Below are 27641 nucleotides of genomic sequence, written 5' to 3'. Positions count from 1 at the left end.
CAACCATTTTTAAAAATGAGGTCTCATTCTGGTTTTCTGCTGCCACTAATAGTAGGTATTTCGTGGTCAATCTCTTTCTTAGGCTCTATCATGTTTTTATATCTCTCCCCACGATGTTGTTCCAAGTATGGACCCCAGTTAGGAGCTGGTTTGCAGCAGCTTACAATGCGCTGAAATGAGAAAAACAAAAAATTCCTGTTTTAGAATATAAGTGTTATAATCTGCAAACAAATATTAAACTATAACTTAATTCTAACATTTTGTTTCTTTGCTAACAAGCAAATATTTTACTATGCTTTAATTTTGACCATATTAAAGTTGCCTGCAAAAATTAAAAAATGAAAAGACAATACTACAGGTTAGACTTTATTGCATATATGATTAACTATTTGATCCCATTCCAAAGAAGTAATTTATCAAATAAACTAAAATTAAAATACAATTAAGAACTAAGATAATCAGGTAACAAGCCAGAAGATAAAAGATGAAATAAGAATTATAGAAAAGTTGAAAAGTGAATCTAAATTCTTAATAATGCAGTCTACTAAGAAGAAATTAAATAAATTGTTATTACCTAATTGTACTGAATATTAAACTATATTTTCATTTATAATTTTTAAGTTTCCATGCTAACAATAATTAAATAGCAAGTTAAAAAGTTAAATACTCAATAATGGAGTCTAACAAGAAATTACAATCAAATAAATTATTACCTAAGTGTTAATAGAATCATACTAACAATCAAACTAATCAAATATGTAAATGACTTCAGAAGGCATGTGAGCTCATTAGAGTAACAGGTTCACTTACAGTTACCTTCACTGAATTTGCATGATTTCCATCTGGCTTTGAGGTGAGGGTGAGATGAGGATCTAAACTAGTGTATAGTTGCATGTGGTTCAAGAACAAAGGAAAGGAAGTTCCAATGTCAAAATATTGATTTGGATCCTTCTAGTAAGAGGATTTACTTAATTTAAGGCTCCTTGTCATTGTTCTAGTAAAAATTCATAATCAAATCTACCTGCTAAGCCTCCATGGAGAAAGGATGATTCAAGGTCTACATAGGGTTTGAGATAATTTACCAAGCCTATTGCAGTCTAAACACACTACTAGGACTTGTGTTATAACCAGATGAGGCTTTAAAAGTAAAGATTATGGGGCTGGGTTGTGGCTCAGTGGTAGAGAGCTCACCTAGCATGTGCAAGGCCCTGGGTTCAATCCTCAGCAACACATAAAAATAAATAAAATAAAGGGAAAAAAGTAAAGATTATGTATATAAAAAGCAAATGACTTTCTACAATGTACTGAGTTATCCCAAAGATATCACAAGTCATTTGCTTTTTATATTTATCTTAACTGGTATATGTTAAGTACTGTAATAGGTCTTGATGATCCACTAACAAGACAGACAAGACTTCTCACAAGGCGCTTATAGTCTAATACAGGGAGACAATGTAATGTACTAGTAACAGATGATTATATCAAGTATAGAAGTAGTAAGAAGAAAGATTTATTACTTAATTGCATATGATCTCATATTACTGCCATATAAAGTAAATTAATGTTCATTTTTCTGATAAATAATTTATATAAAGTATTTTACAATTTAATATGCTTACTTGAAAGATGTTTCCTTCAGCCTGAGCTATTTTTATGATAGCAACAATTGGAATCCAAATAATGCAGAAAATAATCATACACCAGCCCAGAGCAACTCCCCAGTCAGGGTATGAAATTTCACCATACGTGGGTCTCTGAAATTTCACCAGTGACCATATTAAAATTGCCTGCAAAAACAAAAAATGAAAAGACAATGCTATAGATTAGACTTTATTGCATATATGATTAACCATTTTATCCCATTCCAAAGAAAATTTATCAAATAAACTAAAATTAAAATACAATTAAGAACTAAGATAATCAGGTAACAAGCCAGAAGGTAATAATATGAATAAAATTTCTATTTTTACTTTGAATAAATTCTTCCAAAATTTAATACCACCATAAAAGATATAAATACTTGTTCCACATATACTTTGGTAAAATACTTGACTAGGACTGAAAGTAAAATAAATTTGAAATTTTTTATTGAGCTTTTAATTCTACTAATTTAAATATTTTTATATTTTTATTTTTAATTGATTCATAAAACATTTAAATATACATATTAATTGAGTTATGTTTTGATACGTGCATATATTGCATAATGTTTAAATCAGGTTAAACTTATTTATCTCTTCAGACATTATTTCTTTATTGTTAAAACTTTGAAAATCCTTTCTTCTAGCCCTTTGAAACATAAAGTATACTACTATTATCTAAATCCACTCTACTGTGCAATGGCATACCAGAACTTCTTGTTTCTATCTAACCATAACTCAGTACTACTTATCAATATTTCATAATACTGCTCCCCTACGCACACTTTTCCTGTCTCACTGTTCTAGTTTTCAATTTCCATGAGATCAATTTTTTTAGATTCCATGTGTGAGTAACATCATGTGATACTTGTCTTTTTGTTCCCAGCTTATTTCACTTAACATAATCTTCAGTCCTATCCACATTGTTGCAAATGATAATATTTCATTCTCTTTATGGCTAAATAGTATTCCATTGCATATTTGCACCACCTTTTCTTTATCCACTAATCAGTTAATGTATACTTAAACTGTTTCCATTTCTTGGGTATTGTGAATAGTTCTGCAATGAATATAGGAGTGCAGATGTCTCTTTGACCTACTGATTTCATTTCCAATAGATATATACACCCAGGAGCAGGACTGTTGGCAAGGATGGGGAGAAAAGGAAACCCATGAGCCCCATTGATAGAAATGTAAATTAGTAAAGTCATTATGGAAAAGACTATAGTGGTTCCTCATAAAATTAAAACTAGAACCACCATTTGATGCAGCAATCTCACTACTGGGTATATATCCAAAATGAAATTATAATTCATTTATAATAACATGGTTTTATTCTATGCTATAGCTTGCCAGCATATATTTTAATTCAATGAGAATGTAAAAGTAGACATTAGTGGACATGCTTCTCTTCTTGCTTAGCAATTGCTTCTGTTATTTTTAACTGCAGAGAGCATCCCTTCACCTCAAAACATGGATTTGCACATACACTACGGGTGCATACTTATGAAAGCACACTTCACTTCCATCCTCTTTCTGGGAAAAAAATCAAGTTTAGTTAATATGGAAAAAATCTGAATCATAAATATTCCATCACTTTAAGGCCCAGTTTTAGAATGTTTTTTTAAAAAACCTACTAGAAACGTTGAGGTATCAAAATTATTTATAGAAATCTGTAAAGCAAAATGAAACCCAAAAGTTGCCTACTAATTTTCCTAAATTTAGCTGACTTTGTTTTACTAGAAACAATAAGAAAGCAATAGAATTATAGAAATTTTTATAAATAGATATGCAAGTATAATTATAGAATTGAGTGGGTATATTCCATTAATTTAATTACAGTACTTCAATGTATTTCACAGTTACCATAATTGTATATAATTACAAGAGGATGAATGAAGGACATTGGAGTCTAATACACAAGACTTTATAAAAGATAGATGGCAATGTGTATCATTTTATCTTTAATATTTTAGCATTTTAAAGTAAAATTTTAGACCTGTGTAATCAATTAAAATTAGCTGATTAGTAGTCTAGTTGGATATCATAAGTTGATAGGGGGCTTATTTTATTATAGAGATTTTGAAATAACAGGAGTGATATTTAGTGGCACTTTCAGTCATTCAGCAAGAATAGGAAGCATATAAATATTTTAATTTATCACATTCAGTCCCAAACTATTTAGTATGCAAACTAATCAATTCATGTTTAAAAAATAAAAACACCCACTAAAACAATCAAATATGATATTTCAGATATTAAGCAAATATCTATCAAATTATTTAATGGTCTTTTCTAGGGAAACCTTGGAAAGATGAAGGCAATGAAAACTAAAACACATCTGTGAAGCTTTGCCATTAACCCAAATCTCACCATTACTTCTAGTGCATGGCATTTCTCCATCTCATGAAGTGTTTCCTACTATCCATTTACTTTCCTACACTATTATTTGAAGATTTCATGTCTATATATCATAAAATTAATTAGACACCATTTGCTTTCCCTCAGATTTTAAATAGCACCAATTGTTGAATTTATTAACAATTGTCTCTTGAAATAGGTGAATTTATTTTAGTAATTTCAGATGTAAAATACTTCCCCCCATAAATAAAAAAAATGCACACTGTAATCCAAGTGCTGTCTTAGAAATCAGTATATTTAAACAGAATTTCTTGAAGGCATTATCTGGCCTTTTCTATCTTACTCTTTTCTGTACTTGCAGAGAGGTTGAGAAAATTATTGATGGCTCAGTGTATCTGTTAGGGAATGAGAAATTAATTGGTTTTTATTTATCTTATTGATACTTTTTATCCTATTGATAATTTTAGGTTATTAATAACTTTTAAGTCTATAGGAATTTCTTTATTTTCTTAAATGGTAAATGTTTCAACCCATGGCCTCAAAAATAATACTGCAAAGGAAATTTAGGCATCTTTGAGGCACCACTCACAAATACTACAAAATGTGAAAATCAGTCTAAGTTTATCCTAGAAATATTTAAATGTATATATTATGTGAATTGTATATATTATATATATTATATAAAATGTATATATTATATAAATTCATGGTATAATATTACTTACAATCAACAAGACAGGTGTAATTACAAACCAGCAAGCTCTCCACCATAGCCAGAATATCCACCTCTTTGCTCCAATCATCATTTCTATATCTTCAATGAATCTGTTTCCTCCTACAAAAAAAAAATGTCAAAGAGTACATTGAGCCCTTACTCAGTGGCTCCTCAATCATTTTTGTCCAACATATTTTTCTACATCTAAACATTTTCCTAACCACAACAATGAAGTAATTGCCTGTAAATAATTTTATTTATAATATATTATACTTTACTAATAGTGAAGTTATTAATAGTATGATTATATATACATAATGAAAATAATCATTTAAACTATTTTAATAAAACTTTTAAATAATTTTAAAATCATTATTTACCATAAATCCAGATGATTCCTATTATTTCCAATATAGCTGCAATCAAAATGCCCCATCCGGCACAGAAGTGATCAATCAGATTAACCCAATAAATTCCAGCCTACCAAAAAAAAAAGCCAGTTACTTCTAATTATTTTTGTGTTTGATGAAGTGTTCAAATTGAATCTATTAATTTTTTCTTATTTATTTATTTATTGTCTCTTTTTAGTTATTTTATATATATATATATATATATATATATATATATATATATATATATATATATATATATATATATATAATTCTACTTAGGACCCCATTCTTGTGGATGTACATGATGGTGGGATTCACTGTGTTGTTTTCATATATGTTCATAGGAAAATTTGACCTTAACATATGCTCCTTAGCTTCACTTCTGCTAAAATATGGAAAAGAATGTTTCAAATACAAACAAAAATGTGGTTTTAACTATCCCAAAAACATTTTCTTCTATACTGAGTTATTGGGAAAAAATAAGCATTTAGAAGAGCTGATTGTCAAGATGGTATGTAATATCTGTAGGCTCTATAGTAACTGCCAAGAAACTTACAGTGTATGTTTAAAGTCTATAATCTTGTTATAATCTATGTGAAATTGTCATTACTGGGCCTCTTCCTCCTCTGTAAAATATTAACAAAGTTACAGTGGGAGGAAATGGTCTAAAACTTGAAAAACCTTAATCCAAGTAGAACTTAGACTTTTCACTAAACACCATCTTAAATCTTTTTTTTTCATTTAGATTCTGACATATGTCCCAATTAATACTTTGTCTATGAAAAGAAAAAGCTGTAGTATACCTGAGTCACACAGACGAGACCAAGGAGAAACAAAACCAAGCAGCAACCCAAAGTTATAGGAATCCTCATTTTCTTCATTACTTTGGGAAATAAATCTTGAATTGTTGTTGTAATTGTTTCTTTGGTGGGAAAAATGACACATGTCAACTCAGTAAGGTTAATCACAGAATTCAACTTCTATTAATCACATTTACAAATATTTGTGGAGAATATACTCTGAACCCTACTTTTTTTTTGTTTTGTTGGTTTGTTTTTGTTTTTAATGTTAGAGTCCTTTATCTTACAACTCACCACTTGTTGATTCTGATGAAAACAAAAAGCATCTCTATTTGTTATCTGTTTTATAAGGTTTTTTTTTTTTTGGTGACAACTGTAAAGTCATTGGGGGGCTAAAGTAGTTTGAAAAAGAGTTAAAGGAAAGAAAATTCTAATGAGAATTTAATTTTAAGACCACCTTAAATTCTAATGAGAATTTAAGGTGGTCTTAAAATTATTCTAAGAATCTCTAGCCAAATAATTAAACATTTTAAAGTTAACTAATTTAGAATTAGTTGGCATTGGAGATAAAAAAAAGATCTTAGATTTAAGAAATAAATATATCCATTAAATAGGGAACTGGCAAAGAGGAGAAGGATGAGTAAAAGTATTAGGAAATATATTTGAGATTTACAAGGACTTTAAAAGTCAACTAAAGGAACCTGGATTTTGTCCTATAAAGAGTAAACTACGAAAATTTTTATGTAAGAGAATGATATGATGAAAACTATTTCATAATAATTGGTTGTATACCTTAGTGAAAATTCCTTTGTGTAACATGAATAAGGATAGTCATTGCAGCAGTGTGTGTCAGGGAAAAAAAAGGAATCCAAATGCCTAACAAAATGGCAACAGATTGTTGATTAAATAGATCTATATGTCTATGTAGCAACATGGATTCAAATACATGTAAAAACCTGTCAGAGTAATATATATATATATATATATATATATATATATATATATATATATATATATTTATATATATATTATATACACTCATATACACATTAACTTGACATTTATGTGAAATATTTAAATGTATATTATTTATGGATATATGTACAATGCATGCAAACATAGACTAAATAACACACAATCCATGGTGATAGTTTCCTCTAGGAAAAAACATGTAAATTATATTAGTAAGAAACATAGGGGAGGGGCTGGGGTTGTGGCTCAGTGGTAGAGCACTTGCCTAGCACATGCAAGGCCCTGGGTTCAATCCTCAGCACCATGTAAAAATAAATAATATAAAGGTATTGTGTCCAACTACAACTAAAAAATAAATATTAAAAAAAGAAACATAAGGGACATAAAATTCACCTGTAATCATTTGTCTTCTAAAAATTATCTGAAGAAAATGTGACTTAATATTGTTTGTTCCTTTTGAGTGTCAAATAGATGTGTAATTTATATTTTTCCATACTTAAATTTTAAGTTAAAAAAATGATTCAGAGTGGCCGTTAGAAGAATTAACAGCTAAAAGGAGGAATAAGGGTAAGAAAAGGATGTTTTCAAGTAGAGGAAACAGGAATAAAATATGAGGGTAATGTTAACACTGGAGGTATTATTACTTACCAATGGAAGCAAACTGAGAATCAAGACCCAAAGTTAAAAGCATGAAGAAAAATAATATGGACCAAAATGGACCACCTGGGAGTTGGGCTAGAGCTTCTGGATAGGCAATGAACGCTAGATCAAAACCTAAGAAAAATGTATGGTGTTTTAAATTAGTTGTCAATAAAATTCACATATTTGGACACTACAAAATTCTCATCTTGATTTGGCAATGCAATCCTTGACATAAGTTCTTTACCGACTATCTCACATTCACTTTTTAAAGTGTTTAACTTGGTTGTTGTGCAATATTACATTGTGAACATGGGACATGAATTAAGCTAGTGCCTATTTCTCCCATAAGACATTTAACTATTTTAATGGTTTTGTTCAACTGATTTCCTTTTAAGATTGATGAAGAGTAACAATTGTCTGTATTGTAGAAATATAGATTATGTCACCTTATCTCAGCTTAAAATTCTAAAGGAATTACACTATCTAGAAAGATACACGAATGGAACTTTTTAGTCTTTTTCCAAATGTTTACCCAGAATAATTATGAGCAATGCTATTTTAATCAGTTTATGGACACCTGCAAAACTGTATGTGAAACTATAGATTGAATCTTGTTTTCTATTTGCTGCTACATTTAAAGATGCTATTCATTTTGTTCCATTTTTATTATGTGATTGTCAGTTTTGACTATTTTAAGTTTCTCTCACTTTCCAGAGGACTGACTTAGAATTTTAAAAATTAGCTTCTAGTCTAGGATCTATCATGTTCCAAATATTTGACCATCTTCAAGATGTAGATGACATCCTTTATGAGGAACTAGATATAAGAAGATCTCCAGGGGCTTTCTTTAGTCCTGAAATTTTGTTATCATTTATCAGTATTTCCATCAAATTATACTAACTATAATAAAATTTTAATAAGGTGGTCTTAAAATTATTCTAAGAATCTCTAGCCAAATAATTAAACATTTTAAAGTTAAGAAGTTCATTAGGCAGATTCCTTTAAAGCTCACACAGCTGTATATTCAGAATAACTGGAATTTCTATATGATATTGATGTGTTTAGAAATTCAGATCTGATGTGTAATTTGCATAGGGGAATTTGAAATATGTTTTCTCACAATACATGGAACGTGCTTACTATAATGCCTGAAACTTGTAATTGTGCAGGAAGTGGTTCATACTAAACAAAATCCAGAAAAGCATTGTGTCTTCTTAAACAATGTTTCTCGTTTACATAAATCATCTAAGAATTATTATATCATTTAAACAAATTGCATTATATGAAATGATAAAGAAAATACAAGATCCTAAATCATTAATGTAAATTGCTATCAACCATATTAGACTTAAGTGAGCTACATTAATCAAATTTTATAACATATAGCGTTACATACCTGATTTTACAACTTGAGAGACTTCCTGTCCAGATATATGAGCCATGTGTCCCAATATAGAAAAAATAGCAAATCCAGCAAACACACTAGTGAGGCAATTTGTCAAACAAACTACAATGGCATCAGAAAAGCAGTTGTTGTTGAACTTATTGTAAGATGACAGAGCAACTAAGCCACCCCAAGCCACTGAAAGGGAGTAAAATATCTGGGTGGCAGCATCTTTCCAAACCTGCAAGAGAAAATTAAATTTTTTAAACACGTGCTCTTAATTTTTCATTTGTATAAAATATTTCATATATATATTTACCCAGCTTAATAAAATGTTACGAGTCTCTTAAAGCCTTCTTGTGTCTCTCCCTAACTGTATCACCCTTCCTGCAGTGCTGACTGGAGTTTATCATTTCCTGTTCTTTGTATTTAACTTTGCTTGGTTTTAAACTCATAAAAAATCATATTAATGGATGTAAACTTTACAATTTACTCTTTCATTCAGTAATATTAACTTTTTCCAATATCAAGTTGAGGCATATAAAATTTCAAAATTTTGTAATTCAATAATGAAAGAATACAGGCAAATTCATGTGGCTCAATGAAATACATGTGGCTTTAATCATTTTTTCACTTCTCTTCTACCACAGTGTATATATCACAATTTATCCTTTTTTCTGTTGGTGGACATTAGGTTGCTCAATATTTTGTTATTATATAGCTATGAACATTCTTGTACCTGCATCCTTATAATCTAGGTTGGGAAGTATGATGTCAAAAAGTACATGTATTCTTTCTTTTACTAACTCTGCAAATTGCTTTCCAGAATGACTGAATCACTTTGTACTTCCACAGCTCATTTGAGAGTTCACATTCCTCTACATCCTTGCTAGCATTTGGTCAGAATTTTTAATTTGATCCAATCTAGTGGCTGTGAAATAAGAGTTCTGATTATTCTTGTTACATACAAGGGTTAGTGTGGTTTTAAATATTTATTTTCCATATGAATTTTTTTCCTATAAAACTTCTGTTCAGTCTTTCTTTTTTGCTTGGGTTATATGCCTTATTTGATTTCTAGGAATTCTTTACGTAATTTGATTCTAATCCTTTGTCTATCATATACATTGAATTTTTCTCTCAATTTGTGGCTTTTTTTCACCTCATTGTGTTTTTTGATGAACCAGAGTCTTTGTTGTTGATTTAACATAGCTGAAGGTATCTATCTTTGCTTGTATGTGTGGGCCATGATGCCTATTATTTAACAAAATACTGCCCAAGGTTATAAAGATACTATTTATATCTCATTCTGAAAGAAAAAGTTTTGCTTATCTATTAAAATTTCAATTCAACCTCATTTTTATTGTGCATATTAACACATGGAATTCCTAGTATCCTAAGTGGGATATCAACAGTACAAGTATAATAGATATTATCAATCATATATATTCAATATGAATTGTGTATCGGCATTATCAATTGGATAATCATTCTTTCCCCATTGATCTGCATTGCCACCTCTGCCATATATCAAGTTGCATTTAATTATGAATCTAATTCTGAGATTAATATTCTATTCCAGTGGTCTATGTCAATACCTATGTACCACTCTATTTTAATAAATACAATATTATAATATTGTTTCACATCCAATAGGACAATTTCTCTTCACTTTTTCTGTGTTGAGAATTTGATTGGAATTCTATCAACACTACATATCAATTACAATCACATTCTATTGACTCTATATATAGAGTAATAATAAAAACACATTCTTAGCATGGCTAGTACTTGCTGACCCCTCATACTTCATTAATCCTACCCCGTTTTCATTCCTCTTTTCACAATTTACCCTTTCTATGTTTTTGTTAAAGGTCATTAATTAATTTTAGAAAATGATTTAGGTTAATCCATTTTAAGATTGAAATGCTTTGATATAGCATTACCCCAAAAGGAAAAAAAATAGTTGTGCTGATTTCAAATAATAGAGCTGGTGTATATTGAGGCAAAAGTGTCTTTTTCATTCTTTAAAAATCAGATTGATCAGTATAACATGGTGACTAAGTGTTCTGTCTCTGGAGTCAGAAAAATATTTATATCTAATACTTCTCACTCCCTTTGACCTCACTTTATTTAATCTCTTTAAGTATGTTTCTTCATCTGTAAGATAGATTTTAATAATAACAATAGTAATAATAATATCATCCAAGGAATGACATGAGAAAGAAATGAGATAACACAAGCAAAGCAACTAATAAGATGCTCAATGATAGCTGCTATTGTTATTGTGAGAAATAAAATAAGTTGATGTTCAGTTTCTTATATAGAAGTTAAAAGTAATAATTTCCCCTTCAATATTATTTCAACAGAAGGAAAGTTGTTAGGGAGTGAAACATTACTAGGTCTTCAGAATACAGTTTGATGTTCGATTGTAGGAAGTCAGCATGAAGCAAGATGGATGGATAGATATATGATAAGACATAGAAAAATAGCTAGAAGTACATGCATAGATCAAGGTTATTTGACTTACATATTGTAAAATCCTGTTAGAAGTAAAATGCCCTTTTATTTATTAGGCTGTTTTCCATCTTAAGAGATAAATAGCATGTCTCTGAGCCTCTTTCACTTGATATATTATGTATGCATATGGGAGCTGGAGGTGGCTCTAGCAGTTCTGGGATATGTAAGAATGCTACTCTATACCATCATGTTTTCTTCGATTACAAACAAATATGGACAGAAATTCCAAACATAGTTATAACCCCTTTATCAATCAATCTCATACACATACACAAGATTATTAGGGATTATGAAAATTTAATTCAATTTGCACTAACTGTGTACACTTGACTCAATTTGAACCTTTCTGGGTCTTAATTTCATCACCATAAAATGAGGGAGTTAGTAAAATATTCTCTGAAGACCCTTCTAATTATTAATTTGTACAGTTATCTATTTTCCTGGAAATTTCAGTAGAGTTCATATATTCCAAGAAAAGTTTGAAGTATATACTTATTATCTCGTGTTTAGAATATGAATTGTGAGGAATAAAAAACATCTAAGAAAAACAATTCTCATTGCAAGCAAACCCAAAAGAAGACTGGGGTTGTGTTGTATTGGGGAGTAGATGGAGTAGAGGAATAAATCAATCGTATCTTTCACAAGGAGTTTTATGTATAGGTCTGATTTTTTTAATAAAGACATTGAAGCACAGAACAATATAAAATAGTCATGTATGTTTTTCAGGAGAGTTTCAAGGAAGTACAAAGACAAGATTCTGAAGCTTGTTAAAGCCACTTAAAGAATATCAAAGAGGCTTTTCCACTTTGCTCAAAGTAATGAAGTTTAAGAAAATGGGGGGTCTATTTCTTAGAGAAAATGTTGCAACTATAATAACATAACATCAATAGTTGAAATAATTTGATATTAGTTCTTAGTTATATGAGTTTACCATTTCTAAAATGCATTAACTTGTTTTATCTTGTTTAATAACCTAACAGAGAGAAGGTGATGAATCCCAACTACCGTTTTATTTATTTCTTATTCACCGCCGAAAATGGTCTTTGAGTTGGGAAGAGATTAACAAACAAGGTTAAAAAGAGTGAGGCCCAAGATAAATGAAGAAATGCATTAAGATGGCCTGTGGACACATCAGAATACATTAACCTCCAAGACTAAAAATAATAAAATGTCATAGTTCCAACATAATTTAGAGCTATTGTGGTTTATCATTGAGTGAAAATTATTGGGCACAATAAAAGAACCAAAGACCAGAAATTGGCATTTCATATTTCAAAAAGGTAAATGACAGGTTTCAATGACTAAAAGCTAATGACTTGACATTACTTACCAGAAATATCCTACATCAATTAATTAAATATCTGATTCCATTTTAAAAATGGCTGGAAATTAGCATGAGTTTCACAAAGAATACCATAGTAATTTAAATTAATATCCATTTTGGTCAGTACTCATGTGGCAGATATTGACATATTGTTTCTTGACTTTAACATAAGATTGGGAATTTTTAGCTGACCAGAAGCTTAATATGTGACAAATATGTGATGCAACTACTAAAAGAGTGAAAGCCTTCTTAGGCTGTATCAACTGAATAGATGTATATTATTGTCAACATTCTCTGTAGTTAAAATTGTGAAAGATTTTTATGTAGCCACGACACACAGCCATTATCTGGAGATAGACTAAGTTTAAAGGGGATTACCCAATTCATATTCTTGGCACATGTTTACATTTTTGGAATAAATTTTAGTTAGAGAATGCTTAATCCATGTCAAATTAAAACACATTAATCCATATGTTTTAATTTTTAATCCATTAGGCAAAATTTGACCTTGCTTTTGGAATATTAACTTATGATTACAATTAAAAAGAAAAATTAAAAATGCATAGTAGACCATTAAACTTTCAACAATGATCTTTAAAGCTACTATGAATTTATCCAATAAATCACATAGTACTAATCATCATTTGCAGGTATTTATGCATAAATATATTTAACTAAATATTCTTTTACAAAGCACAATGACACTCATGCAACCAAAGAGTTTTGGTATATGATTTTAAGATTTACCTCCTCAGATAACATTAAATTCAAATTAAGTCTTACCTCTGCTTCACTGAGTTTTGTAAAATTTGATTGTGCTCCAATATAGTATGAAATGCCTTTTGATGCACCCTCTAGAGTTGCACCTCGTATTAACAGAATGAGTAAGACCACATAGGGAAAAAGAGCTGTAAAATACACCACCTACCAAAAAGATAACAAAAGCCAATGTTATTTTTAAAGCACAGTATCTAACTGTATAAAGGTAAAATTATTAGATGGATGAGATTAGTAAAATAAAGTACTGGAGATTTTATAAAGTTATTAATAAAGGTACTGATAATACCAGTACCAAAGTTGGCATAATTTCCTATTTCTATTCTCACTTTCAAATCATCCATTTCAAAAAAACACTTTGATGTTGAAGCAGTATTTCCTAGGCTCATGTTTTAAATAAACAGTACATTAGCAGTGATAACTTGTGATCTATTTGGAATGTTTTCCTAAATATATATTTATAAATGTCTAAGAGGACTGAATGTCTCCTTTCAAGAAAATTATTGAGGTGAGAAGGGAAATGATTTAAAAAATCTACAATAATTAGTACATATTCAGCTCCTAATAAGAAGGAAAATATCTTATAGATATCCAAATCTCTTGAATAATGTATTAAAGTGAATACTGAACACTTGTTACTTAAAGCTACCATTCAGAGAGTTTGATAGCATACAAATACACTGCTTCTGTCCTAAATAACATATGGTTCCAGATGAACAGATTTTGCCTTTAAGGCTGGCTTTTCATTAATGTGGATGATTTCTTTGATCCATAGATGTCCATGTTTGATAATATGCCCAAAGAGATTATTTAAATAAGTAATCCAGAGACCAATAAAAATTAATTGCCAGGATAAATGGCCTGTAATGGACTCTTCCAATATTAACATCAAAAAGGAAGCAAGGGCTTAAAAAATGTGCAATTAGAACATGTCAGAAAGTTTCCACTGTATTTGTGATGTTCACAGTATTTTTTGTGATATAACTGCAAGTCTCATTATGACTTAACATTAGTTGAATTTGCTGGATAATGTATTAGGAATACAAAGATAGTGTCCACAGTTATCTTGTCCTCTACCTTTAAGAAAATTTCAATCTAATAATTAAAGAAACATTCCCTTTTCTGGGTACCATGTAACTGTTCACAGAGAAAATTTCACAGTGTTCTTTTAAATTGCCATTGTGCTCTGGGAAAGTCTTTTTAAAAATAAAACAATGAAGAGGGAAAATGTAACAATGTTTTTCAGAAGAGGCCTTTCACTGAGAGAGAAGATTCTGAGTCAATATTGGAAAACTTTCATTTAGAAGAATAATTTCATGGTATTTTTTCTATTTCTTTCCAACAAGGAAGTCTTGCTACTATTACTCCACATGGATCTAGACTTGTCAAACCAAAAATTACAACACTATATAATTCCACTCAAGATGCTTATTTATATGGTAGGTCAGAAAACAGAAAAAAAAATAATCTCAAGCTTCACAATTCTGTAGCAGCACAATTTTAGTATTAGTTTTTGTTCATTTTAACAATAGCAATGATCCTATGTATTTACTTAAAACTAAAATCCCTACTTAGAAAACTTTCGTATGCTCATATGTCTCCATTGTAGAAAATATGCATCTGATAATTGCTTGAGTTTGAACTTCAATGAAATTGGAAAGCAGCTATCATCACTAATTAATGTATTTTCCAAATTACCTTGCCAGAAGACTTGATTCCTTTAAATAATGCTGCTCCAACTATGATCCAAGCCAGAAGAAGGCAAAGTGCTAAATACCACACAATTTCTCCAGTTTCATCCATTCCACTGGACCGTTGAAGTGCCACTTTACTGAAACACATAAGCCCTTTTATGAACACAGAATCATTTGTCTTTAAAAATATTAAATTTTTTGAAATAGTTTATCTAAAGGAAGCTTTATGTGTATTGTAGTTTATTAATACATCCATGTCCTGTGAGCCTTTTGTTGACAGATTCTATTGTATAATTATTCATTAAAATGCCAGGCTCTGAACTTCAGGGTTAACTACACCCAATTCAAATTTTCAAAACCTAGAATAAGAAAGCTACTGATTCCTTTCCCCAATGATTCCCCCTACTAATTCAAATTTCTTTATGTAAAGAAATTAACCTTATATGCCTACATTTGACTCAATACAATATTTTTTCAAATTAAAATGATGAAGAAAATAGCTAAAATTGTATCAAATATTTCCTTATTCCATACTTGTAGATATTATTAAACTCAAATGGCTGCTTTATTCATGTTTTTCAAAAACATTTGGCAAAATTCTATGATTTTCCACAGCAACATGTATGGATCTAGAATTTTAATTCTTAGCTGGCTGATTGAGAGCATTCAACATCAAAATTTTAAAAATTCATATTTTAAAAAACAGTCTATAGGTTCCTCAAAAAATAAAATAAACAATAAAAATATCATCTAGTTCGGAAATCCTGCTAGTGTGTGTGTGTGTGTGTGTGTGTGTGTGTGTATACACACACACACACAAAGGACATGGAATCAGCATAAACCTGCACTATTATATTAAAGTATTATTCACAATAGCCAAGAAATGGAAATAACCTAAGTGTCCATGAACTGATGAATAGATAAAGAAAATGTGGCATATATACATAATGGAATAGTATTACACCATTAAGAAGGATGAAATTCTGTCATAACAACATGGACAGAACTGGAGGTCATTATGTTAAGTGAAATGAATCAGGCACAGAAAGACAGGTATTGTGTGATTTTACTCATATATGGTATATTAAAAAGTTGATCTCATAGAGCTACCAGAGACTGGGGGGAGTAGGGTAGGGGAAGATGAACACTGGTTACTAAGTTATAGTTAGGAGATGATCAATGGTTACTAAAATGATCAGTGGTTACTAAGTTATAGTTAGGAGAAAGAAGTTCTGGTGTGTTATTGCAGATTAAAATAACTATAGCTAACAATAATGTATTATGTATCAAAAAGCTAGAAGGAAAGACTTTGAATGTTTTTATCATAAAGAAATGAAAACTGATAAAACACTTGGGAGTTCATCTAACCAAGGAGGTAAAAGTGTATGATGAAAATTATGGAATTCTGAAGGAAGAAACTGAAGAAAACATTAGAAGATGGAAAGATCTCCCATGTTCTTGAATTGGCAGAATTAATATTGTCAAAATGGCCATACTACCAAAAGTGCTATATAAATTTAATGCAATTCCTATTAAAGTCCCAATGACATTCTTCACAAACTAGAAAAGAGAAGTTCTAAAATTCATTTGGAAGAATAGGAAACCCAGAACAGCCAAAGCAATAGTGACCAAGAGAAGTGATGCGGTAGGCATCATAATACCTGATCTCAAATTATACAATAGAGCTATAGTAATAAAAAAATCAACATGGTATTGGCATCAAAATAGATGTAAAGACCAATGGAACAGAATAGAAGGCACATAGACAAACCCACATACTTAACAGTCATCTGATACTTGACAAAGGTGCCATAAATAAATTTTGGAGAAAGGACAAACTGGATAGCTATAGGAATAAAAATGAAACTAAACTTCTCTCATCCTGCACAAAAGTCAAATCAAAATAGATCAAGTACTTTAGAATTAGACCAGAAACATTGCAACTTCTAGAAGAAAACATAGGGCCAACACTACAACCCAAGAAATAAAATCAAGAATCAGTAAGTGGCATGCCATCAAATTAAAAGCTTTGCACAGCAAAGGAAACAAGAATGTGAATAGAGAGACTACAGAATGGGATAAAATCTTTGCCAGCTGCTTCTCTGAGGATTAATATTGAGAATATATAAAGAACTCAACAATTTTAACACTGAAAAAAAATCAAAAAATTGGCAAATGAACTAAAAAAATTCTCAAAAGAAGAAACACAAATGACCAACAAATAAATGAAACAATGTTCCACATCTCTAGCAATCAGGGAAATGCAAATCAAAACAACACTAAGACTTCACCACATTCTTGTCAGAATGGCAATTAAGAACACAAATAACAGCACAATTCACAGTAGCTAAACTGTAGAACCAGTCTATTTGCCCTTCAGTAGAAGAATGGATAAAAAATATTACTCAACATTAAGAGATAATAAAATCATGGTATTTCCAAGTAAATGGAGGGAACTGGAGAATATAATGCTAAGTGAAATTAGCCAATTCCCAAAAAACAAATGCTGAATGATTTCTCTGATTTAAGGGTGCTGATTCATAATATGCTGCAGGGGGGTGGGGGAGGAGGAGGGGAGGATTAAATGAACACCAAATAGGGCAAAGGGGAAAAGGGAAGGGAGGGGGCATAGGAGTAGGAAAGACAGGTGGAATGCGATGGTCATCAATACCGCAAGTACATGTATGAAGACATGAAGGATGTGACTCTACTTTGTGTACAACCAAAGATATGAAAAATTGTGCTGTATATATGTAATATGAATCATAATGCATCCTGTTGTCATAATTAACAAATTAAAATTTAATTTTATTATTTTTTTTAAATAATAAAAAGTACACAAATAATAATAAATGCTTATGAGGACTGGGGGAAGCTATACTGATACATTGTTGGTGGGACTGCAAACTAGTATAACCACTCAGAAAAGCAGTATGGAGATTTTTCAAAACACTAAGAATGCAATTACCATGTGACCCAGGTGTAGTACTCTTTGGTATTTTCCCAAAAGAACTAAAATCAGCATATTGTCTCAACACAGCTATATCAGTGTTTATAACAACATTACTCACAATAGCTAAATTATAGAAACAACTCAGGTACCCATCAATAGATGAATGGATTAAGAAATTTTGGTGTATATATACACAATGGAGTTTTACTCAGCCATAAAGAAGAATGAAATTAAGGCATTTGCTTATAAATGGAGAACATCATGCTAAATAAAATAAAACAACATAGAAAATCAAAAGTCAAATGTTTTCTCATGTGCAAGCTAGAGTAAAATAAAGGAGAGAAGTATGAGAAGATTGAATATTACAAAGATATAAGGAAGGTCAGTAATATACAAGAAGTAGATGGAGAGGGAGAGAGGAGGGATGGGAAAGGGGAAGAAATACATTCTTAAAATATCATGTCATGTACATATATAAATATACCACAGGGAATTTCTCTTTTTGTATAAGTAGAAACAAGCAATCAAAAATTTTTAAAAAGTTGAGTGAAAGGAAGACCAGTAGAGGAAGGAGAATGGAGTGGGATGGGAGGGAGGGTTGGAAGAGAAAAGGGGAGGATCCTGACCTGAAATAGAATTCAGTGCATATATAATTTTTTTTCAGGATAAACCCAACTACTATGTATAACTATAATGCTCTAATAAAAAAATGATAACTTAAGAGTTAGTTGTGTTTAACTTGATTTAAACATTATACAATGTATAAATGTTTTGAAATATTACATGGTAGCTCATTAACAGGCACAATTTATGTTTTTTTCTGAATCAGTTTAAAAAATTAAAATACAAAAAATCATATAGGGCATTTACATGTGGATGAGGAAGAACTCATTCAACAGTAGTCAAGGATGTAAGGTAAGGGTAATGGATCAGTATAAGGAGAATTGATTTAAAGTTAATAAATTAAATATAACCCCAAATATCTAATCTTACAATACAGTTGCAACTGTAAAAGCCAAATAATTAGGAATTGCATATTTAAAAAAGCAATTTTGCTCCCAATATTACCTATCATTCAAATGTGCATTATTAGAACTTGCAAACTTATAATTTAAAAATCGACTATTTTTTTCTAGTAAATAAAAAATAGATCATTAGCATCTTGCCCACTGAATAACTCATTTATATGAGAAACATGGTTAACTCTGAGCTAATTTTGCAAATAACTACTATTCACCTAGGATAGGTAAACATGTAAACATTTGAATCAAATGAAATATGCTGGGTTCCCCTTTTGCATATTTATATGAGTTAAAGAAAGGACTGATCAACATTCCATTTTTGTTTATAAACATTTTTAATAACATATGTTTAAGAAGTAAATCCTCTAATATACTTACTTCCAGTATTGTTCACTGGGAAGCTGCCCTGGCTGATAAACTTCACTGCCATTGATGCAGGTAAAATTGTTGGCGTGTACCCAGCTCATATTCACTTGCATCTCTGTACCATGTATACTCACATTACAGTGAGTTACTAAAAATTATAAAAAAAAGAAATACAGACACAGATGTGAATTGAGCTTTTGAAGAGTACTTTCCTGGAAAAAAAAAGTTACTGATAAATATTTAAGTTACTGACTAAATTGTTAACTTGGTGAAGGTAAAATAAAACATTCTACAAGTAGAAGGAATCATGTACATGCAGCATCTTAAATCTTCTCTACTCCTAAGCTTAGAGTGAATATAGTATTGTTTGCCTCTTTAAACTGTGATAGTATTTATACTATTAACAGTTATAGAGTAACTATAATTGTTTTCATTGAGATTTAGTGCTCTAACTTTTAATAGGTGGACTTATCTATCTAAACTATGTAGATAAATTGATGCATTCAAATTTCTCAAAAGCAACAAATCTTTATAACTTTAAGCTCTGTTGTATATAGGTAATCACAATGGTAATAGCCCACAACATGGATGCTACTTATCCCAAAGATTACCATCATATCGACATGAACAAAACCCACTGTTTCCTAAAACACACATTATGGATAGCACTTTTCTCTATCAGTTTCCCATTTCCTTGCTTCTCTTCTGCCCAGTACTTAAGCCTGCAAGAAGTACTCAGAGGCCTGGTTTAGCCTTCCTTCCTGCCCTCAAATATTAACATGTTAACTAGTTTTCAGATTATACATGCTATATTCTGTTTTAACCAATGACTTATAAACTACTTAAAATTGGACCTAAATTTATGCTACTTATCCCAACAATTAATAACACCTATTGTTCCCTGAAAAACATACTCCTACTATTATGAATAGCATTTTTTTCTCTTTATTAATTTCTAGTTTTCTTACTTCTCTCCTACCCAGGAGGATTTAATCCTTCAAGCTTATTTAGAAGATATAAAAGAATGATGTGGAGATGATAATATTTTAAAAATTAAATCAGTGAAATTTACCTATAGGTGTTCTGCTACAGTTACTGTCTGACCAAGAAGAACAATTTTTCCATGGTAGTTCACTTTGAAAAGAAGCAAACATGTAGTAAAGACTATAACCAATTATGACATTGTAATAGATGGTCACAAAAATAGATATCAGGACCATTGTAATTCCCACACCTGGAAAAGATAAAAATTAAACAAACTTAAAAAAAAGTGAAATTTATTAAAAGTGAAATTTATTGTACTAACTCATAAAAAGAAGCTGCATCTTAATTTCCACAAAATCTATTTTAAATTAAAAAACTGTTTCAAATAACTCTTTTTCTTCTTTTGCAGGGGGTGGGTTAGAAGAGATCAGGGATGGAGAATGTAATACTGAGTAGTTTTATTCCAAAATTTAAAGCTACTTCGATGATTGGTTTTATGAGACAGTTTTTCAGTTGATTAGAAAAGGCATTAAGGTCAAGGGAAGAAGACCTGTATTAAGCCATCAAATTTACATAAAGCCTATGTCTATTACTCTTCCTCATTAAGTCTATGAATTCTTATCAGAGTGGACAGTGTGGGCATTAAAAACATTCAAAGTCCATGAGCTGGGGCTGTGGCTTAGCGGTAACACACTTGCCTGGCATGTGTGAGGCACTGGGTTCGATTCTCAGTAGCACATATAAATAAATAAAATAAAGTTCTATCAACAACCAAAAAAAATATTTTTAAAAAAAATCCTGGATTAAAACCTTAAAAAAATATTCAAAGCCCATATTCTATTGACACATTGACCAATATTTACATCTTCATCTATAAACCAACATTTTGACAGGCAGAAAATGAAGCCTTTGAATTAATGTTCTGAAGGGACATAGTACAGTATTTCTACAAGTACACGTAAAATAAATTGTATAATTCAGTGAAATTTGAACTTAAACCTGCAAAATTTCTTTAACTCAGTAGTTTCTAAATGCAGTTTAGCATACTGAATATAACTCCAATGCTTAAGACTAGCTTTTGAAGTAGCTTTTCTAGTCTTCCAGCACAATATTCTATTCACCTCACCTTGAATTTATTTTTGATGTCCCCTTGAGCTTTTTGCAAATATTTTTCAGCAGCTAGCAAATACTAACATGATATTTAATCTTCAGAGAGAAAGGCAGTTTGATATTTAATAACAATAAAGGCATTTTCAGCTTTACTAGTATCCTATTCTATTAGGAGCATCCAAGAAAAAAATAGTGACCTGCCCTTCAAGTTTTCTGAAAGAGGCTTTGTAAAAGATGTGCAAAGACAGTGAGACAAAGACTACTTATGAAGTATTTTAAAAGCCAGAGCTGTTAAGTAAGTGTACAACAAGATGTTCCAAAAGAATTCAAAAGGTGAAAATAGAAAATAGTGGCATCTTTACAACCATCTCTATTGTCCCTTATAACCCTCCCCATATCTGCAGCCACACTAAACACAAACAAAAAACATTTCATTCATTTTATTCTTAAATTCCACTGTTGCACACTATACAGAAAAATAGCAATGTGTGCTTCTTGAGCTCCTTTGGCTGGATTTTATTTTTTGTACTTTTTATTTTTTCAATTGACAGATAAAATTGTATGTACTTTTCATGATGTTTGAAATATATGTACAATGTGGAATGGTCAAATTTAGCTAATTAACAAATACATTACATACATAGTTGCCATTTAATTGGTGAGAACACTTAATTTCTAGTCTATCTTTGAGAGTATACTATTGGCATCAATTATAGTCACCATGCTATGACTTCTAAAATTACAGAGTTGTAGATTATAGATGTCTTGAACTTATTTCTCCTAACTCTACACATACATCTTTTCATCTATTTCCCAACCTCTAGTAACCACCATTCTGTTCTCACATTCTATGATATCAAACATGTCCAAATTTTAATACTTTTTCTCCCACATAGTGAATGCAGCTATATATACACATTGACCAATAAGCATGATGCTGAAAATGTTTTCAAACCTACCTTGAAACAATGGCAAAATCCTCCAAACTGAAACTGGACCTAAACTAGCAAATTGTCCCAATGAACACTCTAGGAAGAACAAAGGTAAACCAGCCAATGCCAGCATAATTGCATAAGGTATCAAGAAGGCACCTAGAAAAGGCAAAAAAAGAACAAAAATGCTATTACATTTCAAAATCTTCATGGCACTTTGACAACCAGCATAACATTTTTAAGTGTCCTGATACAGTAGAATCAATGTGTTCCAGGTTTGGGTCTCAAATTTACTACTTTCTATGATTCTCTAAACCTTGGATTTCTCATCTATGAAATGGTCATGCTAGTATTACCTAATGAAGTGGTTACAATTATTAAAAATAATAGTCTATAAATGTAAACTAGAGGAGTTGAATGATTACAGGTATGGAGCCAGAGGGACTTAGATTAAAATGCTGGCTCTATCACTTCTTAGTTATGTGACCTGGGGCAGTTTTTATTTTTTTTCCATTTATACTCACATTTATTTAATCACATTTATTTTCATTTTGGTCTGAAACCTTTTTTCACTAAATACATTGTGTATATCTTCTTTTTAAAATTTTTTTATTGGTTGTTCAAAACATTACAAAGCTCTTGACATATCATATTTCATACATTAGATTCAAGTGGGTTATGAACTCCCATTTTTACCCCAAATACAGATTGCAGAATCACATCAGTTACACATCCACATTTTTACATGATGCCCTATTAGTAACTGTTGTATTCTGCTACCTTTCCTATCCTCTACTATCCCCCCTCCCCTCCCCTCCCATCTTCTCTCTCTACCCCATCTACTATAATTCATTTCTCTCCTTTTTTTTTCCCATTCCCCTCACAACCTCTTATATGTAATTTTGTATAACAATGAGGGTCTCCTTCTATTTCCATGGAATTTCCATTTTCTCTCCCTTTCCCTCCCACCTCATGTCTCTGTTTAATGTTAATCTTTTCCTCCTGCTCTTCCTCCCTGCTCAGTTCTTAGTTGCTCTCCTTATATCAAAGAAGACATTTGGCATTTGTTTCTTAGGGATTGGCTAGCTTCACTTAGCATAATCTGCTCTAATGCCATCTATTTCCCTGCAAATTCCATGATTTTGTCATTTTTTAGTGCAGAGTAATACTCCATTGTGTATAAATGCCACATTTTTTAATCCATTCATCTATTGAAGGGCATCTGGGTTGGTTCCACAGTCTAGCTATTGTGAATTATGCTGCTATGAACATTGATGTGGCAGTATCCCTGTAGAACGCTCTTTTAAGGTCTTCAGGGAATAGTCCGAGAAGGGCAATAGCTGGGTCAAATGGTGGTTCCATTCCCAGCTTTCCCAGGAATCTCCACAGTTTATCTAACCTATGAACCTTGTGCACCTCATAAAAGTGGAGAGCATACCAACTCAACAGTTTTGGGTAAGGGTTCAAATACTGGGCCTATATAAAAACAGTTGACAACATGTCAGGCATATAAATCGCCAATTTTTAATACAGCGTACAAATGCTAAATGTGGTTCAGAGTAGAAGTTATTATGATTAAATTCATTATTCTCCAAATAGTCTTGAGGCTCTTTACTCAATAAGAAATTTGTTGGTTTCGAGAGAATAATCTAAACTGAATAGTTAACTTTCAATTTCAGAGAAATAAATTCTTCCATATTAAATTATCCAGCCTTTCTCCCCCACCCCAACCCCTTTTAAAACTTTTTAATAGTTTGTTTTCTTTCTGCCTGCTTTTGGGAATAATATTGTTCATTAAAATCTTTACCAGATTTTAAATTGAAGCAGAGACAGAATATTAAACTTATTAGTCAAATATTCTGGATGTCTTGGCAAAGTTTAATAAAAGCAATGTGAATAAAAATAGGATTAGATACATTTCATTTACTCGTGTCTATAGTTTTTCCTCAAGTATTTTTCATATTATGATACTGTAACATCATAACTATGAATTATATGTTTTCCAGCCCTTAAAATAGATTATACGTAAAATGAGACAATCAAGTACAGACTCATATTTAAGTGGCTTTACTTTAATGCTAACCCTGGAAGACATAGGGAAGAATGTTTGAATAGATGTTGCAATGGGTATACCATCACTAATATCACTAACAGAATTTTAAGTCCTACCAAAGATAAATATGAAGAAAAAAATAATACTAATATCTCTGATTACCTACAATAATAAAGTTTTATTAGCCTTGTATGTACAGATATTTTTTTAAAGTGATTATTTTCCTTAGTTTTATATATGACTTTTCACACATTATTGTATTTCATGACCAATGATGACTATGATTGATAAGTTGTTAACATAGTGTCCACATACTATTAATACTGCTGGTCTAGATCTTAAGATAACATGACACTTTCTCTTTCATAAACTGTTAAAAAGAATCTGCAGATCAAAACATTCCATATTTACAATAGTTTTCCAAACCTGACCATATTTCTTAAACCTGATCAATTAACATTTAACAAATTCGAATTTTGTGTTACTTTTCTACCCTTGAGTGAAAAAAAGAAGGGATTGAGAGAACCTAGATCATCTATGACCCAAATGAGCTTAAAAACTGAGTCAATAGGGCATATCAACTTTTAAAGGAAATGGCAAAAAAAAAAAGATAAACGCATATGCTAAATAATACTATTTTGTTTTGGCAATATTTTAAAATTCTCAATTACAACTAGTTTTATGCAATTCCTAGAAATTAATGGCAATTGTTCAGTGTATGTATTCTGTCACATCAAAGGGAATTTCTTATTCAAATCAGTGAGGTCAAGAAGCTCAAAAGGAGCTTCTCTTCACCACACTGGACGTTAGGACATAAGACACCAAAAGGACTGGGATTTCTGACTCATTTGCCAACTCTTACATCAAACCCACTACTGAATAACCTAAGTCCTACATAGAGGATTTTATGCTACCTACACTTAAAGTGTTTAGTAAAGATCTTCTTTCTTAAGTATCTGAAGGAAAGTGTGAACATTTTAATTCATCAAATTAGCAAGAAAGGGAACATTGAAATATCACAAAAAATCCTATTGTACCAAGGAAAAATAATTATAGTGGCACACATTCACTGGTACCCAGTTATGAAATATGATGGCATGCCACCTCTACACTTCTAATAGAACCTGCAATTATAAGTAAATAAATATGGTGTAAGTGAAAAGATATTTCAACATTACTAAAGAATTGTGCAATTCATTTTATTTCCCTTTGCATGTCACCTCAGTTATTTTTTCTTCTAATTGATCCTACTTTAATGATGTTGCAAGAATAAAACATATAGCCTTGAACTAAACTCTGTTGCATCTTAGAAGGATCTCCTACATAGTCAATCCAATTTGGAATATGTATAACCAAAGATTGCAATTTAAAAATACTAAACCTTTAATTACATTTTATCATCTTTTCCCACAGTTAAAATAACAAAATGTAATGCCTTGTTTTAGTTAAGCAAACAATTCATTTGAGTCTAATAGAACTATATGTCCTTTTTTTCCTTTGATTTAGCTATAAATAAATTAACAACTTGAATTTGAACAGATTTTTCACAGGAAGATGTACACATTTTTTAAAGTCCTAGTTGAAGATTATATGGGATCTTAAATCAGAAGCTCAGAAATGAGAGAAAACTTATCAAGTTTATATTTGAGAATATTTTGAAACAAGATTCCTAATTTGAGCCAGTAAACTCACAGTCTAATAATACAGGTAGTATGTTTGTTGTTCATCCTTCCACTAACTGAAACTATTGTATACCTTTATTAGCTCTTAAAGTTTCCTCAGAGGCACCCCAATTGTAACTGGAGGAAAAAGAGGAAGAAAGAATACCTCCACCATTGTTGTAGGTTAGGTATGGGAATCTCCACACATTTCCCAGTCCCACTGCATATCCAACCATAGATAGAAGATAATCCGATTTTTTGGACCAGTTCCCACGGTCCTGATTCTCATCATTTTCACCAACATGGAAATTCTCAGATGAAGCCGTCACCTTCTGAGGAAGGAAAAATATATCTTTCTACCATTACAAATTCCACAGAAGCATAATTTCAAAAATCCATAGAGTTACAGAAATGGAGGAAAAGAAAGAACAAACCCTGTGTACGTCCTATCCAAGGGAAATTCTTTCCAAAATTGGGGAGATCTCTGCTGGTAGCTGCATTTACTCAACATTTTCTCCCTCAAGAAAAAAGTCTGTAGGTAGATATTTCTACTAGTCCTTCAGCTTAAATCATCCAAAGTTTAGTAAAAAGGTTAAATGTCATGCCAGCATGAAAGGCAAACAGAAGAGGACAAAACAGGTTTCAAGTACAAAAGTCTTAAGAATGAATTAGGAAAAGTTAATGTTCTTGAGATTGTAGCAGATCTTTGAGAAGGAGGATCAAATGTAGCTTCTACTGGAAAAAAAAAAAAAAACAATTCACCTACTCCCTTTCTTATGTGCTGACCGTTTTGGAAGTTTGGAGTTGAGGGAAGTTTAACCTGTCTCCCCTGTCTTGGAGCATAAAATCAAAAAGTCACAGAATAATATGCAGAGACAATTTTCCTGTCCCACCAGGTGGAGCAACTCTCTCTGCACTTGTAAGTGGGAGGAGAGGGGTTCTCTCTCAACCTGTTAAGTGCTCTGGGGTATCAAGGTTTCTTAGGTCAGATAAGGACAGTGCACTTTCACATTACCCTCCAGCATATGGCCACAGTTTAGAGAAGGACAGAGAACAGGATTTCGTAGACACTTCCCAGGCTGAGGTAGTTCTAAGTCTCCTAGCTGCCTAAATAAGAACTGTTCTCTTGTTCCTCTACTCTATGGGGCTATCTCAGGCACACCTGAAGATAATTGAACAGAAATGAAGAGAACAAGGAGCAGCCACAGAAGGCAAAACCTGAGACTAACTAACCCCCCCTCTTAAGTTTTCCCTTCCAGGCCCTCCACACCTCCAGCAGCTCCCAGACCCCTACCTCCTTCCCCCTGCACTTGAAGAAGCTGGGGCACTTCAATTTGTCCAT

The 27641-nt window shown here is 31.3% G+C and overlaps 1 protein-coding gene across 1 annotated transcript; it reads right to left on the bottom strand.

Annotated features, from left to right (window-relative positions):
• Positions 1 to 23: 23 nt before the first annotated feature.
• Positions 24 to 27641, bottom strand: Slc6a14 (solute carrier family 6 member 14). Its single transcript, XM_077107112.1, has 14 exons — positions 27594 to 27641; positions 26466 to 26631; positions 22613 to 22744; positions 20632 to 20793; positions 19572 to 19707; positions 15223 to 15355; positions 13531 to 13671; positions 8919 to 9147; positions 7529 to 7654; positions 5912 to 6030; positions 5097 to 5196; positions 4727 to 4836; positions 1620 to 1787; positions 24 to 170 (listed from the first exon to the last, which is right to left on the bottom strand). The coding sequence occupies exons 1-14, from the start codon at positions 27639 to 27641 to the stop codon at positions 24 to 26; spliced, it is 1917 nt and encodes a 638-aa protein (XP_076963227.1).

Source organism: Callospermophilus lateralis, chromosome X (assembly GCF_048772815.1).
Source record: "Callospermophilus lateralis isolate mCalLat2 chromosome X, mCalLat2.hap1, whole genome shotgun sequence".
Taxonomy (NCBI): Eukaryota; Metazoa; Chordata; class Mammalia; order Rodentia; family Sciuridae; genus Callospermophilus; species Callospermophilus lateralis.
This window is presented reverse-complemented; position numbering and strand designations above follow the sequence as displayed.